The following is an 18887-nucleotide window of genomic DNA, read 5'->3' as shown; positions in this document are numbered from 1 at the left end:
CTAAACCTCACTCCAGCTCTCCACCCATCTCACTCATACTCACCCCTACTCCTCACCCCTATTCAGCCTCACCCCAGTTTCTCACCCTTGTTCAACCTCATGCCTCACTGAGTCATTGACTTACCAAGGCTAAGAGCGGATGATTTCATCGCTTCCGTCTGACCTCTCTTCATGACCCTGCAGTATATACTGGGTTTGTGTTTTTGTTGCTGTTTTATATATAGACCAAATGCTCTCACTAATCAGCCTACAGCTAAAAGTCTTCCCGATTTTTCAATTTAACTTGAAGGCTCACTGAAGCAGCCATGCTTACTTTAGCCCCAAACCTCTAATATGCTTATGAAGATCACCAGGAAGATGTGTGTTAGAGTTAACACGGCCAAACTAATGTAGATGAACCGTTGATTCTAAAGGGTACTGTATCTTATACAGTCTTATACTCTTGTCGGGGCTACCTGGTTTTGAACTCCTTTACCTCACGTGGTAGCCTGGTCCCAGATCCGTTTGTGCTTTTGTCTACTCAATTGTCAAAACATGCTAAACATGACATGTCAATTCCATAAGGAGTTGGCAAGAGAGCAGAAGCAGACTGGCACCCAGGCTGGTCATGTGGTAGACTGGCACCCAGGCTGGTCATGTGGTAGACTGGCACCCAGGCTGGTCATGTGGTAGACTGGCATCCAGGCTAGTCATGTGGTAGACTGGCACCCAGGCTAGTCATGTGGTAAACTGGCACCCAGGCTGGTCATGTAGTAAACTGGCACCCAGGCTAGTCATGTGGTAGACTGGCACTCAGGCTGGTCATGTAGTGAACTGGCACCCAGGCTAGTCATGTGGTTGTCCTTTTGAGTAAGTCTTCCAATGTCTGCCTCCACCCCCAGAAATTATGGACATTTGCTACAAGCAAAGTTGCATAAAGTTGCTTTGGCGTGCATGTTTCACTGTACCCATGACATAAACAATACCATCTGCCTTTGTATTAGTCAGTGGGAGGCATGATAGAAACCCCTAGTGCCTGTCAAGCTCAGAAACATTTGACCTGACATGACTCAGCTCCATAGAGAAGGGCCAACACACTGTGAATTATAGGCCACACACACACACACACACACACACACACACACACAGCACACAACAACACACCACACACCACACACACACACCACCACCACACACACACACACACACACACACACAACACACACACACACACACACACACACATACACACACACCTCTGCATGATGCACTACCTGCAGTCTAGCACGTCACCTGCCTTCCTAACACAATCACTGAACACTGTTTGGCTGAGCACCTGCCATACGTGTCCATGGACCCCCAAAGGCGACCTCCCCCTGAACGACCCCAGCCCGCCTGTCTGTCTGTCTGACATGCTCAGCTGGAAATATCGCCCCTGTCTCAGTGAGAGGAGCATTCTGGGTACAGGTGCCACACTGAATCAACCTGAGGGCAAGACAACATGCTGTGATATAGAGGGCAGATCCAAAATGTTGTTATTGTGGAATGAGACCACACTGTATTTTTACAGGCTTTTGCAGGTGATGTATCTACAAAGGTAATCATGTGTTATGTCTTTCTCAGATACTTCAAAACCCTCAACACAATTCATATCTTCCTGGGTATTAAATGGTACATGGTGGAGATATTTCAATGAATCCTAAAGAAACAACGGCAGTTAAATAAAGGACTGTAACTAACCAATGTGTCCTTAGTATTTTGTATGATGGTCCATACATAGTCAAAGTTCTGATACTGCACCACCACATTAGCAAGAGGGTTCCCCATCTCTAGTTCTGATGTTATAGTGATAGGGCCATGCTCTGCTGGGTACTTCTACGACAACAACAAGAATGGAAACGGCTTGCCTAAGAGCCATCCGCTGTACTGGATCAGTAAGAACACAGATTCCCCTGAGTATTTGGAGTGTGGAGGGAGAGAAAGAAGGAAAGAGGAAGGGTGGGGGAAAGAGAGAGGGCCGCAGCCGTCGGGCAGCTGCACCCGTGGCCTCAGCTGTTCTATTCGGCTGGACTGGAGCTCACACAGCCCACTGTTTATCCAGCCCTCTCTGTTCTCCTCAGGCCTCGTCACACTGCTACACCCAGAGAGAAAAAAGTCTCTCTCGCTGACCAAATCTAATATTAATTTCTGCCTTTTTATTAGCCTGTTGCTAAGCCCTGGAGAGCTCAGTCACTTACAGCGTCTAGAATGTTCTCCTCCCATACCCTCACACACACTGCCTGTCACTCTATGTCAGTGGTGACTCGTGACACAGAGCTTACAGTCAACAAACCCAATTGGTTGTGGCATTCACAGAAGCTACTCACAGTCCCGCCCCACAACCCTAAGAACTTAGTCATAGGAATTTGTCTTAGATTGTCTGCCTTTTTTTTAACAACAGTGCCTTGAATATACAGAACGTAGCAAGGACTCAAAGGTCTCACTGTGTTATCTCTGGAAGCCAGCCTGCTCTATATTTCAGGAATAACCACAAATATCCTCTGCATTCATTTTCTACCCCTTTTCATCCCCTTTCACTGAAGCAAGTTAACCAAGTGCGTGTCGAAATTGTGCAATTGTTCATATTTGCATTTATACGCGTGCTAATATTACAACCTGATTTGTGTAGCTGGTTTAAAATGTGATTTGTGTAGCCGGTTTAAAATGTGATTTGTGTAGCCGGTTTAAAATGTGATTTGTGTAGCTGGTTTAAAATGTGATTTGTGTAGCCGATTTAAAATCTGATTTGTATAGCCGGTTGAAAATCTGTGTGTGTGTGTGTGTGTGTGAGAGCCTCTGGGCGAGTGACATGAGACACTGTCAAAGCAGCGTGTATGTTTTCAGCTAGCTACAAGTGTATTCTGAGTGACATGAGACACTGTCAAAGCAGCGTGTGTGTTTTCAGCTAGCTACAAGTGTATTCTGAGTGACAATGAGACCTGTCCAAAGCAGCTGTGTTGTTTTCAGCTAGCTACAGTGTATTCTGAGTGACATGAGACACTGTCAAAGCAGCGTGTGTGTTTTCAGCTAGCTACAAGTGTATTCTGAGTGACATGAGCACTGTCAAAGCAGCTTGTGTGTTTTCAGCTAGCTTAACAAGTGTATTCTGAGTGACATGAGACACTGTCAAAGCAGCTTGTGTGTTTTCAGCTAGCTACAAGTGTATTCTGAGTGACATGAGACACTGTCAAAGCAGCTTGTGTGTTTTCAGCTAGCTACAAGTGTATTCGGTTGCAATATGCTTGTACAGATGGTTAGAGAACGTCTGTCAATCTGTCCTCTCCCGGGGATGTGTGTGTTCAAGGCAGGGAGGCTGTTCTACTTAACCTGGGAAATGGGAGGTCAGACCCACCAGTGCAGACAATAAGTAGTAAAGCTCTCGGCTGCAGTTGGCTCCCTTAAAAATTGTTTACCTTTGTATTTTGGAATCGGATAGTGTTTGGTAAAGCTTCATTTTACTGCCCTGTTTCAGCTGAATGCACTATACCTACATAGTAGCTAAGATGTTATGGGACATAGTATATAAGAAGTGTAACAGAAATGATATTATTCTATTCACAGCATCATGCCCTTGTTATGATATGGCCTAGCAGTGTTATTGAGACAGTGTCTGCCTGTTAGATGTTGGGTCGTGAGTGGGAGATGTACTGAGTTATGTCTGTGTTCCATTACTACTAATCAGTTCAACACACCGTCCTGGCTGCGTGATTCACTACTGTTTCATTCTGGGAGATCAGGAGAAATAGCTCTCTCGTTGTGATTAGTTTCATTTTTCATTGCTGCTGACTGGAGTTGGAGTAGATTACTGAAACAAATCCAATCCACTGGAACTGCATGCTCTGGCTATGAATTTGACTGTTAATGTGCATGTGCGTGAGTGTTCATGTGTGTGAGTGTTCATGTGCTTGAGTGTTCATGTGCGTGAGTGTTCATGTGCGTCAGTGTCCATGTTCGTGAGTGTTGATGTGCGTGGGTGTTCATGTGCGTGAGTGTCCATGTGCGTGAGTGTCCATGTGCGTGAGTGTCCATGTGCGTGAGTGTCCATGTGCGTGAGTGTCCATGTGCGTGCATGCGGGTTTGAGCGTTTGTTTGTTCCGCTCTGCTTCAGGGATTACTTTAGGAGAGTCCTTCCTATCACAACAGCTTCCTTCAGCCTCACTGGACTCTGAACATTGCTCTAATTGTGAAACGTTGTTGTTTCCCCTCCAAAAGAATAAAGCACATGCGGTCCAAGGAACTCCTGTCTATTCTATGCTACCTTATACAGGGTCACAGATGCGTTATGAGGCGATATTGTGAGGTTTTGGGGAAACATTCATATTGTCCTTCCCTGCCCACTTCTTTCTTTCTTTCTTTTCTTTCTTTCCTTCTTTCTTTCTTTTTTTTCTTTTCGTTCTTTCCCCCCCCCCCCTTTCTTTCCAGCATATTGACCCAACTTCTCGATCATAAAGTCTTACCCCTCCCCCTCTCTCTCCCACCAGGTGCTGTCGCTGGGTGCTGACGTCCTGCCAGAGTACAAGCTCCAGGCCCCTCGCATCCACAAGTGGACCGTCCTCCACTACAGCCCCTTCAAGGCGGTGTGGGACTGGCTCATCCTGCTGCTGGTCATCTACACGGCTATCTTGACCCCGTACTCCGCCGCCTTCCTCCTCAACGACCACGAGGAGGTGGCTATGGTGAACTGTGGCTACTCGTGCTCGCCGCTCAACGTGGTCGACCTAATCGTGGACATCATGTTCATCGTGGACATCGTCATTAACTTCAGGACGACGTACGTCAATACTAACGACGAGGTGGTCAGCGCTCCGCTGAGGATAGCGGTCCATTACTTCAAGGGCTGGTTCCTCATCGACATGGTGGCAGCCATTCCCTTCGACTTGCTCATCTACCGCAGCGGAGAGGAGGTAAGGAAGTGGGAGGAGGGGAAGGGCATTGTGGGTAAAGGAGTTTTGTGAGGACTACTGTGTGTTGGAATGCATCTTGGGTTATGAGGATTGTCAGATGTTATGATGGCCTACTTAAGGCCTACATTGTACTTTTGACTCGATGCCTAAAGAACTGTGGTTGAGTCTTGAATTGAAAGGTTTGATTCCGTATTGAAGGGTGGTTAGATCCTGTATAGTGGTCTATAGAAAATCAATAAGGACCAATGAAAACTATTTGCAGTGAGCTTTTGGGACCTCCAAAGTCAAATCTCCCTTTGGGAACTCCATCATTTATGGACCTCCAATTAACTAAAAGTAAGGGATATCCCCTCAAAGGCTGTGGAGCAGAAAAACAACTGTGGAACGTTGTACTTTCAACCTTCTTGCCAATGTTTAATTAATTGAACCTGAAGTGGCCAGTGAGCCAAGGAAGTGGACATTTTCCCCAGAAGAGGACTAAAATGTCTTGCAAAGATTACTTCCCTGCCACGTAGGGAAGTAATCAAGTCCTTATTTATTTGGTGTATTGACGCGGTGGGGGCTCCTTAAGACAAGTGTAATTGGTGGGAACTGAACTGAACCCACTAACAGCACAGTATATAATAGAGAGGATTTAACTGCTGCTGAGGGATTGGGATTGGTTACAAGTCTGGGGCAGAGGATGATTTGCACATTCTGTACATTTCAGTAAGGTTGTTTATCCTAAATGGGCAATAAAGCTTCAAAACTTTGAACTGACTTCCTAAATCAGGGGTGGCCAACCTTATCTGCAGAAGGCCCAGACTTTTGACTTTTGTTCCAGTCAAGCAGTCACACAACTTATTCAACCAGTCAACTAATAAGTCTTCAATCAAGACATAGATGAGGTGAATCAGCTGTATTAAAGCTTGGCTGGAGCAAAAGCCTGCAACACGGGCCCTGACAAGGTAAGATTGGACACTAAACAAACCCTTTCTCCTCTCCTGCCAGACGACTACTCTGATAGGCCTGCTGAAGACAGCCCGCCTCTTGCGGCTGGTGCGCGTGGCGAGGAAGCTGGACCGCTACTCGGAGTATGGCGCCGCCGTCCTCTTCCTGCTCATGTGTACATTCGCCCTTATCGCCCACTGGCTGGCGTGCATCTGGTACGCCATCGGCAGCGTGGAGCGCAACGGCAGCATTGGCTGGCTCCACACGCTGGGCGAGTCTTTGGGGAAACACTACAACGAGACGGTGCAGGGCTCGGGCCCTTCCATAAAGGACAAGTACGTGACGGCACTCTACTTCACCTTCTCCAGTCTGACCAGCGTGGGCTTTGGCAACGTCTCCCCCAACACCAACTCCGAGAAGATCTTCTCCATCTGCGTCATGCTTATCGGATGTAAGTACGGGGGGGGGGTTACTTTGATTTGATTGGTTAGTAATGTGGTGGCTCCGGCTCTGCTCAAATTGAATTGTTCCTTGTTTTGTTGCAGTGTTTGCTATCTTGGTAGCTGCTAACACTTTGAATGATCATTTGAGATAAAAACAGGTTTAGTGTTAGGGTCGAGATTACGGTTTTATGTCTAAAAAATGATCATGTGGATGTGGCCTATAAAGAAGGACTGTTTGACATTTATGCCTCACAAAGCAAATCCCGCTCAGTTCTGCAGCGTTGGGAGTGCAGAGATGATTCTGTCACGTTACAATATTAAGTGGATGATGATGATTACTATGCAGTCGCAAGTCTGACAGTATTAACACGGTCAAAATGTTTTCTTGTAAAATATGCAATTAAGTACTTTTTTTCTAATGAAACTGGATTTAATCAAGCCATTTATCATTTCATGTCTTAATATATTCGCTAAATATTCCCTAGTAAGACATCAGCTAATATCTTTTTAATATAAATACACTTATCAAAATATCTTCCTCTCCATGAAACAATTTCCCTCATCGTGTTTGCCTGCAGACACACATCATGTGGAGCAGGAAGAAAGCTATAACGATAATGACCAGATTTCTTTACAGATCTCTACAGAATTAACACACATATGGAGATGATTGTTCATCACTCACACCTTGATGTTACAGCCATCCATATACAGTACCAGTCAAAGGTTTGGACACACCTTCTCATTTCAGGGTCTTTCTTTATTTATACTATTTTTTGAATAATAGCGAAGGCATCAAAACTATGAAATAACACATATGTAGCCACCCTTTGCCTTGATGACAGCTTTGCACACTCTTGGCAAAAAAAAAATGTTTTTGCTTTGTCATTATGGGGTATTGTGTGTAGATTAATGATGAACAAGAAACTATTTAATCCATTTTAGAATAAGGCAGTAACGTAACAAAATGTGGATAAAGTCAAGGGGTCTGAATCCTTTACGAATGCACTGTATATGTAAAGATGAGATTACATCAGGAATAGTCTGATGGGTTACAATATTTGCCTATCACTTGTGAATTATATCTTATCACTTGTGAATGATGCCTTTTTCAAATCATAGTCGCACACCTCATGTAGCCTTGCCCATAGGCCTATATGTTTTAATAGGGTTTGTATCACAACTAGTGGCCAAATAACTTCTTCAAATTAAGCACATTAATCCGCTTTACAAGGGGTGTAGAGCCTAACTACCATACATAAGCAACGTGTGAGTTTCAAGTTAACGGAAGATACTTTTGTTACCATAAAAATTTACCTTTATAGTAAAAGCATTACATGCATAATTGCATTTGTGGTCACTTTTGATAATGGTGTTTTCCGCTAATGGAACATTCACGCTTATAGCCCACTACCATGTGTACATTGCTGTGCTTATAATGTGAAGAAATAGCCTAATAGTTTATCAACATTTTAGGCTAAACGTTCTGATCTGTTGCGTCAGCCAGATTGCGTAAAAAGTTTTTTTTTAATGCTAGTGGTTGTATTCATTTGGGATCTATTGCATCCCACAACTGTCCCAGACTATGTTTGGAATATTTATTTCTCGCACAGATTCGACTTTTGTACTATAGGGGATAGTATATTGACATAGGCTAGTGCTTTTACTGTTCGTTAGGCCTACTCATCTTGTTGGCTGTCGAAAAGAAAATGTGGACAGTTCTTCCAATATCTTCAATATTCACCTTGGAATTGGATAAGGACACGCACAGTTGTGTCCCCGATGTGTCTCTCTTCACTTGTAGCCTGTGAGAAAGACCCGATCACGTGATGGCACAACGGCCACTGGCTACAAAATGAATGGATTTTTTTAGGGTGCGTTACAACCACACAAAGGGGATGCCACAGTGAAATTCTAGGCATTATCAAGTGCTTCTCAAATTGTGAATGAGTGACTGATGTAGTGTGTACAGCCTGCATAAAAAAACAAAGCAGAGCTCATGCCTTTCAAGCGACTTTTTTCAAATCATCATTAGAGTCGCATCATGCAGGCTTACAATGTGTTAAAAATCTAAACATACAGTATAGCCCAACATTTGAAGAACAATTCTAAATTAAGCATATAAGAATATATATTTATTTGTTAACCGCTCAACACAGAATAGCCGCATGCGCGCACTTCCTCAAATCGTTTAGAGAAAATTTTATTCAGCTTTGTTCAATTGTATTTTTCATACTATAAAATAATGCCACGGAATTCTCAGCCAATCTTGTGTAGCCCACAGCCATTTGGCATAGCCAGATCAGGACCTAACATAAGGACAACTCAGAGTATGCTATTCTGTTCTGAAATAGACTACATTTTCTTCATATCATGTTTCTTTAGACCTGTCTAAAATAAATAATGAATTTATTGTGAAGGTGTAGGCTATATGATATGGATTTATTAGACTTTTAAAATGTAGATGTTCCAAAGGTCTGCATTAGTAGTTTGTGTGTAAGCCAGGAGATGCTAAATGTGTTTATGTTAATTAACAGTCAATAGCGTGAGACCGACAGTTATTTGCTTGACAATCACCGGCTGATGACATTTTGCGACACCACAGCCCTAGGCATGAATGGCCATGGCACATACAGTCACACACATGCATGCACACATAAATACACACACACACACCTGAGATACCATGACGTTGATCGTTTCTCAACTCACAGTGCCCAAGGTGTAGTAGACAGCAGTAGTATTCTATTCACAAAATCCTAACTCTCTTCTCTCCTCTCAACCCTACAGCTCTGATGTACGCCAGCATCTTTGGGAACGTGTCGGCCATCATCCAGAGGTTGTACTCGGGTACAGCGAGGTACCACACCCAGATGCTGCGGGTCCGAGAGTTCATCCGGTTCCACCAGATCCCCAACCCACTGAGGCAGCGGCTGGAGGAGTACTTCCAACACGCCTGGTCCTATACTAACGGCATCGACATGAATGCTGTGAGTGATATACACACACACCACACACACACACACACACACACCACACACACACACACACACACACACACACACACACACACACACACACACACACACACATACAACACACACACACACAGACAGACACACACGCACAGACACACACATAAAGATACACACATCGAGTGCACATGACATCAACACAGTGCATAGACGTAAACACATACATCAGGGATGGGTATCTTTATAGGAACTCAGTCACGGTCTCAACTTGAAATGTGGTTGTGCATCAGCAGTCAGTCAATTAGTCCATGACAGCTAAAATGTTTCATATTGGTAAGTTAGTCTAGCGGCCAGCTATCTAAACTTGTAGTATGCATGGTCCAATTACCGACCGGGGTGGGGCCCGTTGATCATCTGTTATCATATTAAAAGCTGCAAACATTTGCCTCCACCCTATGGCAAAATGTGTAGAATTGCAGGAAATTTGCTGTAAAACTGCACATTTTTCTCTCCGCCCCATGGCAAAATGAGAAGAATTGCATGAAATTAATTATAAAATGCTAAATCTTCTCTCCTCCCCATGGCAAAATGTAGGAAATGAACTTTAAAACTTGACTTTAATGGCAAGGTTGCCATTCCTGACATACTGTACATGAATGCTATGATTCAAACACACACACTGTATATTTTCTGCACAGTCTTTTAAAGACTCATTGACCTAAGAGAGGTCTGGCCTGAAAGCTGTAGTTGATTTGTGTTGATTAGGGTTGTCGGTACATATATCCTCCAATCAACTCCTCTCTCTCCCTAGGACTGAGCCTACACTCTCTCCAACATGCTTTAAGTACCAAACGCAATAATGATGTAACCATTGACTTATTACATCATGTCTGCTAAATTACTAAAATGTAAATACATTACGGAAGTGCATTTTTTATGCAATTTAGGAACAAAATTCCTAACACGAAATTCCAATATTCTGTCTTAAAGTGGCAATCAACAGTTGAAACAATAGTGCTGTAGAAATTCACATAGACAGCTATGGATGCAAGGACAGACCATCCATGATATTTTAACCTTTTTTTGGGCTATATAGTGTTTGTTTTTGTTTAAAAACCTTTTTTTGCTTTGTCATTGTGGGGTATTATGCGTAGATTGATGAGGGGAAAAAACGATTTAATCCATTTTAGAATAAGGCTGTAACGTAACAAAATGTGGAAAAAGTCAAGGGGTCTGAATACTTTCCGAATGCACTTTATACACACCTGTGTGTGTGTGTGTGTGTGTGTGTGTGTGTGTGTGTGTGTGTGTGTGTGTGGTGTGGTGTGTGGTGTGTGTGTGTGTGTGTGTGTGTGTGTGTGTGTGTGTGTGTGTGTGTGTGTGTGTGTGTGTGTTGTGTGTGTGTGTGTATTTGCCCCCTTTCTGATTTCTTTCTGAATACATTCCCGAATGCACTGCATTGTTCAAGAATCAATAGTACATTTCAGTACAAAAATGGATTAAGTAACAGCAGATTGCCCCTTTAACTCCTGTGTTTAATGTAAATTATTACATGTAAAAGAGACATAGAGAGGAAACAAACAAGCCGAGTCGCTTGTTAGCTCAACTTCCTCATTATGTTAGGTTGAGAGTCCATTGAACTGTGTTGGATAAGTAAAATGCTTGTTGTGGTGATTATAGTGGTTGTTGTGATGTAGCCCCGGCCTCATGTCTCTCTGACTGAAGGTCAGTCGTATACTCTGTCTTTTAATGATGAGGGAATGTGGCTGCCATGTCCGTAACAGTTTGTCTGTCTGGGCTGGGTAGAGATGGACCAATGACTGTATATATGAGTGGACAAAGCCATTGATCACGTGACACCATTCATTCCTATGTAAAGACTCAATAGCGCATTGAAGACAAATGAAGTTGGTTAAGATGGCGTCTCATGGAGACAATATGCACAGTTTCAGCTACTCCAGGAAGTGATGTTGCAGGCTAATTCAGTGCTGCCCCCTCTCATTAAATAACTCAAGTTGAATGCTGACCTGGGTACTGCAGGCTGCCATTAGCAACTAAATTATCCTCATTACTTTGTTCTGTGTGCGATTTTAAAATAATCAGTTCAAGTACATACATCTGGTGTATTAGAAGCAATTATTGGTACCATGATTGAATTTGATTATTACTTTTTTTACACGAAGATTGACCACGAAAATCTGCATTTTTCCATTGACTGTAATGGGGATCCTGTTCTCTGCTAACAATGGCTGTGGTACCGGGGTCGGCCTTGAATTTCCTTGGCTTCAATGAGAGCGGTGTCGGATCAAGATGGGGGGGGTGTTTTCGAGACGTTGGTCTGGTCTGACAGCTTTGTCCCAGAGTCGCACATAGAAAAACTCCTACTCTTTTCTCTGAAAAATTGGGGGAATTGGGGGAAGCCCCTTGCTAGAGGAGAAAATCATTAAAAAGATTTGTAGTAATTGTTTTAACTACATAGGTAAAGCTGCAGCCTTACAAGTGAAAGTATTACTAAGGCAGATTGCTGATGAAATATTGTAATTGTTTTGGGTAAACATTTGATTTGCCGCTACATATCAGAAAATGTACTTTTTCCCAGAATTTTTTTAATGTTTGTTGTTCAAAGACAGCAGTGACATCTACACTGCTTGTCATAGACTCACTAGACAGTAACACTCTATCCCTCTCTCTCTCTCCCCCTCTCTCTCTCCCCCTCCCACCTCCCGCCCTCTCTCCCGCACTACCAGGTGTTGAAGGGGTTCCCAGAGTGTCTTCAGGCTGACATATGCCTCCACCTTAACCGTACACTCCTGGAGAACTGCAAGGCCTTCAAGGGCTCCACGAAGGGCTGTCTGCGGGCCCTGGCCATGAAGTTCAAGACCACCCACGCCCCGCCCGGCGACACCCTGGTGCACGCCGGCGACGTGCTCACCGCCATCTACTTCATCTCGCGCGGCTCCATCGAGATCCTCCGAGGCGACGTGGTGGTGGCCATCTTGGGTGAGGATGATAGAGCTACTATTACTGTAGCATGTATCAACCCAGATAGTCCAGGTTCTACGGCTAGTCTAGCATGTATAGGCTACCAAATGAGACTATAGGCTCTACTGTCAAAGACAGCAGTGGGGGGTCTACTGCTGCTAGAGTAGCATGTACCAAGCCAAAGGGGAAATGAATTGAAGAACAAAGTGAATTTGGTATATTCAGATATGATGTGCTAGGGAAACTCATAGATGGTCAGAGATGGGCAAATAAGATATACAGACTTTCAAAGGCAATTCTCCCCATCATAAATAATATATAGGCCAACACTGCCATCTACTGGGCAAAAATATGACCCGATTTATACCTCATACAGCTTCAAACTCTGGGCAGCCGAGAAGGGTGATATGCTATTTCATTGAACAAGCACTGCTATGTACCATTTGGAGTTATTGTACATTTGCCATGTAACTTACCAGTAATAACATAGCACTGTAAAACATTAGCATTTTTCCGATGCATGTAAAAGTGTCCTCTCTTCACTCACAGGGAAGAATGACATATTTGGCGAGCCCATCAACCTTTACGGGCGAGCGGGGAAGTCTAACGCCGATGTGAGAGCTCTGACCTACTGTGACCTCCATAAGATCCACAGAGAGGACGTCCTGGAGGTGTTAAACATGTACCCCGAGTTCTCCGACCACTTCTGGATGAACCTGGAGATAACCTTTAACCTCCGGGATGTGAGTGACCCTAACTTCATCAAGACAGGTCAAGACCATAAAAATGTACATTCAAATATTCATGTATGAATGCAAATGGGTGAATGGATGAATGAATTGGTGAATTATTTCCATTGTGCATCCCTATGGAAGACCTATATAAGCCCTCGAACATCAGTTTGTGATTTTTCGAGACGTTGTCTTTGTTAATCCCTACAGACCAATATGATTCCTGGCTCTCCAGAAAGTGACAACTCAGACTGTATAGGATTCAACAAACTGCGCAGACGCAAACTATCATTCCGGCGCCGGACAGAGAAGGGTAACCACCACATTCCCCTTCACTCCGTCGTCTCTGTTCATGAGAGCAAAACGTATTCTTTTCTCTGTGGTGCCCAGAAGAAAATAATACTCAATGATGACTCCCATGCACACTCAGTTGTTCATCACAAATAAAGTTTTCCAATTCCATGCAGTGTGTCATCATCTGTCCTCGTTTCTTACATTTACAATTTAGTCATTTAGCTGATGCTCTTATCCAGAGCGACTTACAATAAGTGCATTCACTTACTCATAGCTAGATGAGACAACCACATTTCACAGTTATAATAAGTACATTCTTCCACCAGTAAATTCGTTATCATCAGCAACTCAACTTGTCCTCTCAGATGATGCAGATGCAGGAGAGATTAAAAAGGAGAGAGCCAATAAACCACTACGGCGGAGACGGAAGGAGGCGGCCAGTAACCAGGGGGAGGGGCCTCTGAGCTCAGTGTCCTCCCACTCCAGTGGCGACGAAGGGGAGGAGTCTGTGGTCACATGCCCTGCCCCTCCATCGGCTCTGCATGAGATGTCCCCGACTCAGGCCACCACCCTGAACTTCAGCGACACTCCCGAGGGGGAGGGAGACCCAAAGGGGGGCAACACCTGCAATGCACTCACAGGTGGGTCTGGGCATCGATGTGGAAACAAACGATACACACACCTCATTAACTTCCATAGCAGACATACCCTAGGGTACATCAATGTAAAACAGTAGAGTATACCCTGTTCTTTACCCCTTTCTTCCTCTCCCCTCTCTTCACAACCAGGAGCATTTTCAGGGGTGTCCAACATCTTCAGTTTCTGGGGTGAGAGTCGGGGCAGTCGTGAGTACCAGGAGTTGCCGCGCTGCAGCCTGCCTTCCTCTCCCCCCCTCAACAGTATCAGCCGCAGGCAGCGCACCGAGCTGGAGAACAGACTGGACCTGCTGCAGAAGCAACTCAACAGGTACAGAGACATACAGGGGCAGAGACATACAGGGGCAGAGACATACAGGGGCAGAGACATACAGGGGCAGAGACATACAGGGACAGAGACATACAGGGAGAGAAACATAGAGGGACAGAGACATAGAGGGACAAGAGACATACAGGACAAGGACAGATACAGACAGTAACAGAGACATACAGTGACAAGGACAGATACAGACAGGAACAGAGAACTATGGGGACAGAGACATACAAGGACAAGATACACACAGAGACAGAGACCATACAAGGGGCAGAGACATACAGGGGCAGAGACATACGAAGGGCAGAGAACATACAGGGGCAGAGACATACAGGGCAGAGACATACAGGGCAAGAGACATACAGGGCCAGAGACATACGGGACAAGAGACATACAGGGCCAGAGACATACAGGGGCAGGAAGACATACAGGACAGAAGACATACAGGGACAGAAGACAAATAGAGGGACAGAGACATAGAGGGACAGAGAACATCACAGGGACAGAGACAAGATACAGACAGTAACAGAGACATACAGTACAAGGACAGATACAGCAGGAACAGAGAATATGGGGACAGAGACATACAAGGACAGATACACACAGAGACAGAGACATTACAGGGGCAGAGCATACAGGGCAGAGACATACAGGGACAGAAACATACAGGGACAGAGACATACAGGGAACAGAACATACCAGGGACAGAGACATACAGGGACAGAGAAATGGAGGGACAGAGACATAGAGGGAACAGAGACATACAGGGACAAGGACAGAGACATACAGGGACAAGGACAGAGACATACAGTGACAGGGACAGATACAGACAGGGACAGACATACAGGGACAGAGACATATGGGGACAGAGACATACAAGGACAGATACACACAGAGACAGAGACAGACAGGGATAGCGACAGAGACATACAGAGACAGAGACATACAAGGACAGGGACAGAGACATACAAGGACAGGGACAGACACATACACATACAGGGACAGAGACAGACATACAGGGACAGAGACAGACAGGGTCAGAGACAGACAGGGACAGAGACAGTGACAGGGACAGGGAAAGTGCAGGGACACAGACAGGGACCGGAGCAGGGACAGGTCAGAGACAGGTACAGGGGCAGAGTTAGCTATAGCCCTCTGAGAAAATGGTTAGAATGAGTGTGTAAAAGATGTACAAATGGGAATATAGTGCACAGCTGCTAGTCTGCTACTCCACTGTAGCTCCTTCCATTATGTCTTGTACCACAGTGTCTGATACAAGTCTGTCCCTTGTCAGAGTAATGGAAGTACCCAGGCCTGGTGTTCGCACTCAGCTGACACCTCTCTCTGTAACCCTACCTCATCATTCATATTTATCAGTCTGATTCTGACAGACCTCTTCCTTCCTCTCCTCTCCTCTTCTCGTCTCCTCTTTTTCGCTCCTCTCCTCTCGTCTCCTCTTCTTCTCTCCTCTTCTCTCTTCTTCTCTCCTCTCCTCTTCTCTCCTCCACAGTGGAATAACAGTTATATTAGCCCCTATGGTCTTATCCAGTCAGTGCCCATTGTCAAGTCTCATTGAGGTCAAAGACCTCCATTATCTAGATGGCTGAGGCTATGCCTGCTTTTGTGTCTGTTTTGGGAGAGTTACTGTAACATAATTGGCCAGTAATGCTTCTTGGGGGATGCTCCAGGGTAGGTGTCAGCATTTCTGACGTGTGTATGCGTGTGTGTGTGTGTCTTCAGGCTGGAAACGAGGATGTCGACAGACATCGGGGCAATCATGCAACTACTACAGCGTCAGATGGCCCTGGTGCCCCCAGCCTACAGCACTGTGTTGTCTCCCTCTCAGGCCTCACCCTACCCTAGCCCTGGTCCTGGAGAGAGGCTGGTGCAGTCTGAGACACTGGCTTCCCTCTCACAGGTACTACACACATACAGGAGACAGACACGTACATGCAGATACACCGGTAGACACCTGTATACATGCGTACACACATGCACTCATACACAGTTGTGTCACACACACCCACTCAGTGACACACACACATACACACACACACACCCAACACACACAACACACATCACACACACACACACAACACACACACACACACCCACACCACACACGCACACACACACACACACCAACCAAAAGGGTCTTCTCTGAATCCCTCCTCGTCTGCATCTCTCCTCCAGATCTCACACCCCCAGGACTTTGAGGAGTTCCCCGGCAAGTCGTGTGACTCTCTCCGCGGCCCTGATCAGCTGCACCCCCAGGACTCGCCTCTGGTCAGCCCCACCGAGACACGACGAGACACCACTGGGCTGGGCAGCTTAATCCTGGACCTGGACCTGGACCTGGGCAGCTTGGAGCTAGAACTAGGGGCTGGGTCAGTGGCAGGGTTTGGGTCAGGGATGCGGGCAGGTTCAGGGTTGGGGTCAGGGATGCGGGCAGGTTCAGGGTTGGGGTCAGGGATGCGGGCAGGTTCAGGGTTGGGGTCAGGGATACGGGCAGGTTCAGGGTTGGGGTCAGGGATGCGGGCAGCTTCAGGGTTGGGGTCAGGGATGCGGGCAGGTTCAGGGTTGGGGTCAGTGGGAGGGGCGAATGGCCTGGACCCTGACACCCAGCGAAGGCTCTCTCTGCCTGAGCCACAGACGCCCCTGGACTCACAGACACCACAGAGGCACAGCTCCGACCCTGGGGGGAGCTAAGGAGCGGTGAGGGGGGAGAAAAGGGACATAAGGAGGGGTAGCTCTGTTTTTCCTCTTTCTCAGTCACACATCTCATTGGGTCCTTCCCTCAGTCCAGGCGTAAACAGACACACACATAAGAGGGCGTCCCTTTTCTCCCTTCAGCCTCTAAAACCTCACCTGTAGGCACTGAGTGTGCCTCACCTCTGACCTCTAACCTCTGACCTGAGGAGAAACCTTGTTTGGAGAGGGGGATGTCTCTCTTTTTCAGGGGTCCTTTCCCCTATCCGGCTCCTAACGTTACCACAGCGTTACCAAACCCACAGACAGCAAGAGAGAGAGAGAGAGAGAGAGAGAGGGAGAGAGAGAGAGAGAGGAGCACAGCCCTTCTGAACTCAGTCCGGTCCATTCTGGCCTACAGAGATGACTACAGAACGCTCACTCACATGACTGGTTCTGTTTAGAAACGTCCCTTTACTGCTGTATCCAGTATTGGATTACCATAATGGGGAGGGGGAAAAAACTATAATAATTATATAAGTAGCCATTATGTCTTGCACTGAAATTTACAGACATTCTATCTAACATGTCCGTGACGCTTCCAAAAACTGGTTGGTTGGTGGACTGTAGTGTTAGCTGGCCTAACAGAAACTCTGGTGTCCTGTCCTGTCACATCATTGGCCCCTTTTCCCTAAGGTCCGTATCCCCGGAGGCGGAGCCAAGGCCCCAAGAGCATACTGGATTGGCTGGTTTGCACCTCAGGGGTGGGGTTGGAGGAAGGGTTTAAAAGCCATGACTTCTTTGATGAACATATCAAATCCCTATCAGAACCTTGTACAGATTGCTAGACAGCGGGAGTCTTTGTCCAGTTCAATATGCAAACACTGGCGAGAGAGGAGTGTTGTATCCTATATCTGTGTTGATAATATCAGATTCAGGTTCCAAAGCTTTTTGCCCTAGTTTTGTCGGTAGTTCACAAAGCATGGCTTAGTTTCCCCCTCTAACACCTGAAGAAGAAATGACCCACATTTACCCGTCCAAGGATCTGACTACACAGCAATACGCAGCCCCAGGAGAGAACACACTCCACACACATTATAATGTAGATCTTCCATCATCTCCCCATGTTGCTGTACTACTGCAGGGGTCCTGTCTCACTCTCTTCCTCCACCTGTCCTTTCTCTGGGGAGAGTCTCTGCACATGGTAGTTGATGACACAATGGCGGCCTACGATACGCAGGGAACCTGAAGATTGTATTTAACCGCTTGCTGGTCTGAGCTTCTTATTTATTTATTGGTTTTAGGAATTTGATGTTCTTTGTAGATTGTACCAAATATGATTTCTCGTTTTGCAGAAAGAAGATGTACAGTTTAAACTTATTTGGTGGAAGGAGTGACATAATATTTTTTTGTAAATGTGGACAGGTACCTCTCCCCACATTTGTGTGTTTGTTTTAACAACTGTTATGTCAGTACAACCATTATAGATGTTTCTCGAGTAATATGACTGTTTGACAGGAGTTGCACTTTATTATTATAATTATAATTTACTCTTCATCAATCCTGACCAGAGATGTTAGCACTGATGTCCGTGTCCACAAACTGGGCACAGACATTAATTCAACATCTATGTTGGTTCAATGTAATTTCCTTGACATGACGTGGAAACAACAATGATTCAACCCGTGTGTGTCCAGTGAGCAGTAGGCTAATATTATCATCAGATCTGAGAAGGGGCGGAGAGCTTTTAGCTCCCAGAGTAAGATTTAAACAGTGAGAGTTAAAGTGAGGTGCAAAGCGGTGAGTAGTGTTTGTGTGTAGTGTGTATCGTGCACGGTGCAAACACATTGTATCTGTATGCAGGGAAGAATAGAAGCAGGTGAGCTAGCTGGAGGAGGCAAAACAGTGTTTTGAAGTGATGAGTAATGAACATTAAATTACTATATATATTTA

The 18887-nt window shown here is 45.4% G+C and overlaps 1 protein-coding gene across 1 annotated transcript in view; it reads left to right on the top strand.

Moving 5' to 3' along the window:
* Window positions 1–17349, top strand: part of kcnh2b (potassium voltage-gated channel, subfamily H (eag-related), member 2b) — a 108895-nt gene extending 91546 nt beyond the window's left edge. Inside the window, exons 3-12 of the mRNA XM_023973375.2 lie at window positions 4500–4922; window positions 5913–6303; window positions 9086–9285; window positions 12018–12270; window positions 12802–12995; window positions 13194–13296; window positions 13643–13918; window positions 14066–14243; window positions 15987–16164; window positions 16440–17349. Of these exons, the coding sequence (XP_023829143.1) occupies window positions 4500–4922; window positions 5913–6303; window positions 9086–9285; window positions 12018–12270; window positions 12802–12995; window positions 13194–13296; window positions 13643–13918; window positions 14066–14243; window positions 15987–16164; window positions 16440–16955 (2712 nt within the window). The 3' untranslated portion in view covers window positions 16956–17349. The remainder of the gene's footprint in view (window positions 1–4499; window positions 4923–5912; window positions 6304–9085; window positions 9286–12017; window positions 12271–12801; window positions 12996–13193; window positions 13297–13642; window positions 13919–14065; window positions 14244–15986; window positions 16165–16439) is intronic.
* Window positions 17350–18887: the final 1538 nt, after the last annotated feature.

The sequence above is a fragment of the Salvelinus sp. IW2-2015 genome, linkage group LG27, assembly GCF_002910315.2.
Source record: "Salvelinus sp. IW2-2015 linkage group LG27, ASM291031v2, whole genome shotgun sequence".
In the NCBI taxonomy this organism is placed as follows: Eukaryota; Metazoa; Chordata; class Actinopteri; order Salmoniformes; family Salmonidae; genus Salvelinus; species Salvelinus sp. IW2-2015.
The sequence above is the reverse complement of the archived record's forward strand: the minus strand, read 5'-3'. Positions and strand labels throughout refer to the sequence as shown.